Source organism: Hetaerina americana, unplaced genomic scaffold (assembly GCF_022747635.1).
Source record: "Hetaerina americana unplaced genomic scaffold, ioHetAmer1.1.p SCAF_26, whole genome shotgun sequence".
NCBI lineage: Eukaryota > Metazoa > Arthropoda > Insecta > Odonata > Calopterygidae > Hetaerina > Hetaerina americana.
In genome coordinates this window covers 1,839,592-1,845,814 of record NW_027286830.1, presented here as the reverse complement: position 1 = coordinate 1,845,814, position 6,223 = coordinate 1,839,592, and the positions used below count along the sequence as shown (strand labels likewise).

The following is a 6,223-nucleotide window of genomic DNA, read 5'->3' as shown; positions in this document are numbered from 1 at the left end:
TTAGTGCCTTTCCATGAGAGTAGGCTAATGCCGACGCCGGGTTTCTCTCTACCCTTCATCCTTTCCTGTCCATCCCTAATGGCGCAAATGGCCTCAGCTGTCAGTCACCTCCCCTAAATACTACTACTACTTAAAGACCCAGGCCACACTATTTGATTTCTGCCTTCACTTACAGGCAAGAGTCCCATTAGTGTAAAAATGGCATGATATCACATCATATACTAAAAATTAGCTCAAAACATCTGCACTTCAAAGGAGAATATTCAAAAATGTAAAATTACTATTTAGCATGGCTAAAAATAAAAGCAACTACATAAGTTCCAAGGAATTTAGTAGTTAGGTTATTACATAAGATGACTCATAAAAGTAACATTATTTGGTGTGTGAGTGTAGGAGGCAAAAGTAACCATCTGAACAGAAGTAGATAATATTTTCCTAGATAATATTTTAATAACTTTCAAAAGCTATTTATCCGCACATGATTCTACTAGTAACCGGACTTTTGCTCTATTTTTCCCCTTATTACTGTACTCATAAATTGTTTTTCAAATGACATATCCAACTGATTGAGGCCTAGTCTCACCTTGTTTAAAATATACGAATAAATAAATATGGTAGATTGAGGGGCGCAGTAGTCCATGGGGTAGAGCCTTGGACTTCTAACCAGAGGGCCCAGGGCCGATTAGGGCCCGCATAAGTCCCTCACCCTCAGCTTCACCCAGGCTGAGTGATTTTTCTGGTAGCATATCTTCCTCGGAAAGCATTGGTGTTGCAGGGAAAGGAATTTCCCCCACTTCAACCTGAAGTGTGAATTTCACTTGCTGTTGGGCTTTGTATTGGGTTAACTTTACCATCATCTACCAAACCGACCTTCAGGTCCATTACTGTGCTTATGGTTTTTTATGGTTTATTGCCGGTACTCAATGATCATCTACCATCATCTTACTAAAGATATTCCAATCAATTTCATCAAACTGTTGGACTACTAATTTGGTAGCCATTATGTAAAAATAACAATATTTTTCTTATGTAGTTTGTCTTTGGAACAGAAACTTTATGATTACCTTTATCTCAAATGTGAATATTTGAAATTTTCAAGTCCCTTAAGGCTCACTTTTGGGTGAATATTACTTTTATCATTGGTGTGAATACCTTGGTTTATAGTAGGATTCTTAATTCATAAAAAATAATTTAAAACAACTATTTAAACATTGGGGATTTAAATTCCATACTACACAATGGGCAATGCATTAGAGAGGTAATGCATTTTCTCCAGACAAGTGTTCAAAAAATATTATTTGTGTCCAACCTGGTGAATTCCAATACCTTTCTACATGATATTTGGTAACATATGAACAAATTAAGCATCTTTACCTTCCATTTTGAAAATAATTGAACGAGAATGACTGCATGTATGATAGTAACAGAAAAACCAGTTCAAAATAAATATTGGCACACATATTGGGAGAAAATATTAACACTAAACATCTGAAGACTATACATAAATTCCATGAAACATTCAGGAAGTCTGTGATATGGGTCTGAAGTGAATTAAAAAATTAGTACTACTTCTACATTTTATTAGGGATCACTTAAAAAAATCATGCAAAAAAATGAAAAAAATACATCAATGAATAATTGAAGACCGCTTTAATCATTCTAAAACAATACAGAGTAAACTATGATCGTGCATTATTTCATTCTAATAAATTAGGTTACAGTATTAAAGAAAATTGCTCTTAAAACTTTTTTCTTGTGAGACCACTAAAATTATATGACTAATCAATGTATGTATGCAATATATGCTGAAACATCGACTGATCTTACATTGTGAGTGTGATGAGAGATGGGAAGAGGAGGCGGAGGTGAGATGGGAGATCTTTGACCACCATCCACCACCAGCAGTGAAGATGATGATGCTGCATCCGATGGCTCAACTGAATTCTGTGGCAGCACAGCTCCCGGGACGGGGGGTCGAGAGTTTGCCTTCCCAGCTGCTCCACTCGTCCGAGCTTCCAGTAGGAGTGCTTCCATTCTGGCACGCTCTGCAGCGACTAATTCCAGGGCTTTGCTTTCAGCAGCCGCAACGGCCCTCTGTAACTCTGCCACTGCTTGCCGTTTCACTTCATTCACTGCCTCCTCTGGAATAAATGAAATTGATGGAATATCATGTGACTACACATCATCAAAAGTAGTCTGTTGGCTATAGATTAATTTTGAATGGACCACCAAAGTGTACATTGCATCATACAGCATATTTGATATGTCTTACACAATGCTGAGATCTCCTTATATAACTTAGAGCACCTGAAGCATTGGACAATATGAATGCCTAGGCATTGCACTTGTTCAATGGCTAGGCTCCAAATACTTCCTACATTCCCTCATGACATTTTAAATGTGCTTTTTTTTCTTCTTCTTCTCAAATTAAATTGCATTCTCCCTTCTACCAAGGCATGTGATTATTTAGTGATATTTAGAGCTCATCAAGACCCTAAATGTGTGCATTTCCTTTTTTACATAGTAATAAGACTAAATCATGAAATTTCTACCAATGTACAGGTTTTTAATTCATTACCTAGTAAACTGGAATTGGAGGTCATTTTTTACTTTTCACATACTGATATAATTAAAAATGAATGAAAAACTGAAAAACGTGAATGTAACAGTTTAAAAAAATGACCATTGACATTGAGCTCTGGTCCTAGCCACCTCCTGGGTATCTAGTTACATGCTGCTCACCTATAGCGATATTTTAATGGTCTGAAAAAAATCATACCTGCTCTTCTTTTTACTTCTGCAACCCTATCTTCAGTTGCTTTAATTGTCTGCGCCATTATTTCCCCAGCTGTCTTCTTAAATGTGTCATGTGGGCTAGTCAGGGCCTGGGAATGGTGAACATTGTTTATTGCATTAATGTGATGGCCGGTTAGTCCAGCGCCATTGCTGCTGTAGTGGTGACTGCCATCTGCTCCTTCGGGGGTGGTTCGTCTCAGCCAGTATGCTGACGGTGGAGGGGGTTGCTGGTGGTGAGGGTTGTGATGAGGGTTGACTTGTGCGGGGTGAGGAGTTGTTTGGGCATTTGAATTGGATTCTGGGAGGGCACGATGCTGCAGAATGGCCAAGGCTCTCTTTGTTTTCTCCACCATGCTGAGGATGCAGTTAAGCATCTGCAAAGAACCGGAGAGATAAAATAATTCACAATTATTTATATGCATTAGGAAACATCCTAAATTATCATCACTCCTGAAAGTGGCTCTTTACTATTTCTTCACAACATTTGAATACAATAGCCTTGGTAAATTCACCCAGTGATTTCAGATGCCACCAATTCAGCCTTGTATAAGGATTTATTCAGCATTGTTCCTGAAAAGGGAACTAACTCATGTGGTGTAGGAGTACCACTGCACACCCTCTGGTGGTTCTGAATAAAAGGGTAAGAGAAAATTGAGGGAGGCAAAAGAGTAAAGAAAAGAAAGGTGAAAGTAAGAGTAAACCATTATTTGAAAAAGAAGATGGTGTGAATAAGATGACTGTCAGAAGGGGGATTGTGGATTTTTAAAAGGTGGTGAAAAGATGTGATCATCTGCTTCACAAAGTGAAGATGCCAGTTTTCCCAGGAAATACTTACACTCAAAAATCACAAAGTTCAAGGTTCATGAAACTTAAAGTCTGAAACAACTGGACTTCATAGCATACAAAAATTAGGCGACAAGCATGAGAATATATTATGCTAGTTGAAATTTTAACCACAAATGCCAATATTATTTTTAATTTTTAAATTCCTCGTGTCAATAATTTGTATGCTATAGCCAATCCGATTACAATACAAGGAATGGCAGATCTACTATGGTACCAAAACCTTCAGAGTATTGAAAAGGTATTGGTATACTTATTTTGCATGATTTGCAAACATTCAACATATTATATGACCTTTCTTAAATCACTTAAGATTTTAGAATAGTTATTTAAATTAGAGCTACGATTAATAGGATGTTTAGAACACAAGTATGTGTCCCCTACCACATGAATGTTCTTCCATTCGTCATCGTTTCTCCTGTCCTCAGCCTCGCCCCTCCCGCCCGAGAACAGGTACTGTGGGTGAGGATGGGGCGGAAACTCTGGGGGAAGGGTCGGAGCGGGTGGCGGTGGCAGCGCTGGTGGAGGGGCCGGCGCCGTTCCTCCCCCCGCCTGGGCCGCGTGGAGTGACAGTGGCAGCGGATGCTGCAGCGAGGGGTGGTGCTGACCCCCGCCGGAGGACGAGGACACCGAGGAGGTGACCGAAGACGCGGCCGAAGACGATGAGGATGACGAGGAGGAAGCGTACGAGGTCACGGCCGGGTTGGACGATGAGGTGATGTGATTGCTGGCGTGGTGGTGCTGGTGTGAGGAGAAGAGGAGGAGACCGCCACCCCTCCTAGCTGCCTCGCCGCCCCCTCCCCCGTCACCTCCCCCGCCGCCGCCCCCTCCAGCCAGCCGGTGGTGGTGGTGGCGCTTGGGCGGCGGGGCCGGGAGGTAAGCGCCGCCATCCGAGTTCCTGTCCGCGCCCCTGTCCACCACGTCGCCGTTCTCGTAGTAGCTGTGGAATAGACGGAAACTGCGTGATTTGCAATGTGGTGGTCGAGAGAGCGACGTGAGATAGACATTATTAATTACAATTTACGCCCAAACTGGCTGTGCGTCTACGGCAGGGTTGGGGCGTCGGGTATGAAGAGTCAAATATATATTATTATTATTAAGTAATCTAATTAAGTAATACTCTGGGGTAAATAAAGTTAGGGCTAGGAAAAAATATTTTTGGGACCGTCCAAATCATACCACTTATTGGTACATTCCCTATATGACTAAGGTTACCAAATCTGTATGAATTTAACGATTTGCCGATTGACGATGTCGCGCGTGTATGATGTGTACTACTAAATGCGCTGTGAGGCTGAAGTAGTTGCTGCAAAAAAAACCAAAATTGGAGTCGAAAATTATTTTCTGACTACACAAACCTGTTCAAAATTTTACACCCGATGAAAAATTTTCAATTGTGCTCCATTATCAGTAAAACTATAGCATAATGACAAATTTAACCAAAATTTTGACTTCGACCTGGTGGAAAAATAAAGTACTTAAAATTTGTTTTTTTTTAATTTCCGAATAAACATTCAGAGAGGGTTTATCATTTTAAACATTTCCCAGAATTCCCTTTTCATTAGGGGACCGGCACTTGTTCGTGTCAGCTGCGGCCTTGTGCACATTATTAGGGGAATGCTCAACGGGGCTAAGGTCCATGGGACTGAAGGAATTCATCTCGCCTCACCCGCTCGATGAAAACGTTTAAAATGTGAGAACACAACGTACACGTTCAACGTTATAGAAATTTAGACTAACCTCTAATATTGAAAAAAAAACTCTTAAGAGCCTCACACTCTAGATTAAGCTCTACAAGCTAAATTTATAATATAAATATTTCAGGAATAATAATAGCGATTTGGTTATTGCGGTGCTCCGAAGAATGAATTATTGCATCATGAACTCGTAATCATGCCAGCTGATGGTCTTGAGCCCGCGAACTCGAGGCTAGCCACCTCGTGCGGTATCCACGAAATAACCGGGTCGGTCGAAATATTTCATTAAAATATTTAGATAATGATCCAATATATCGGTTGTTTGCGAGGATCTTTTTGGAATTTTACCCGTAAGATAATTCAATCTTCTGAAAGACTTTTAAAGTTTAATTTAACTTCTGAAATTTGAAATCTCAAAACAAAGAGGACCATTATTTCGACGTGAACACTAAAATTCGTCCCTCAGTAAATAAAAAGTGCTCACTCATACTTTATTTCGCTCTACCAAACATGGGAAACGGGAAATATTCTTCCTGGATAAGAGGGCAAGGAAGATTTGAGCTAAAATTGCTTTTATACGATAGGAACACAATAAAAACCATAATTAAGTTTAGGACTGTTTAGACATAAATAAATGTTCGTATTAAGTGGCTTGGTTGGATTAGGCTCAATACAGTTGATACTAATTCATAAACAATTACAACAAAATAGTTTCCTAATTTATTTTCATGAGTTGGAGTTCCACAAAAAATGAATACCAAATGCTACTTATGTACCGACAAACATTCGAGTACAGTAAAAAATGTAGTGATGTAATCAGTAGGAAACAAGGCAGGCATGATGATTTCCTCGACGAAAGAGTAAAAGGTCTTCAGGTGGTATCATCA

General features: G+C 39.9%; 1 protein-coding gene across 1 annotated transcript; it reads right to left on the bottom strand.

The window, feature by feature from the left end:
* Window positions 1-2,578: 2,578 nt before the first annotated feature.
* On the bottom strand, window positions 2,579-5,298 carry LOC139689609 (one cut domain family member 2-like). The gene is made up of 4 exons (XM_071586779.1): window positions 5,216-5,298; window positions 4,024-4,579; window positions 2,780-3,170; window positions 2,579-2,586 (listed from the first exon to the last, which is right to left on the bottom strand). The coding sequence occupies exons 1-4, from the start codon at window positions 5,296-5,298 to the stop codon at window positions 2,579-2,581; spliced, it is 1,038 nt and encodes a 345-aa protein (XP_071442880.1).
* Window positions 5,299-6,223: the final 925 nt, after the last annotated feature.

Bases quoted from the DNA above. Each gene is read 5' to 3' on its own strand.
- LOC139689609 (XM_071586779.1), bottom strand. From the start codon at position 5,298: ATGAATTCCTTCAGTCCCATGGACCTTAGCCCCGTTGAGCATTCCCCT. The intron at 4,580-5,215 runs GTGCCGGTCCCC...TCTATTCCACAG, and splicing joins GCCGCAGCTGACACGAACAA to CTACTACGAGAACGGCGACG. The intron at 3,171-4,023 runs GTAGGGGACACA...GGTTCTTTGCAG, and splicing joins AATGGAAGAACATTCATGTG to ATGCTTAACTGCATCCTCAG.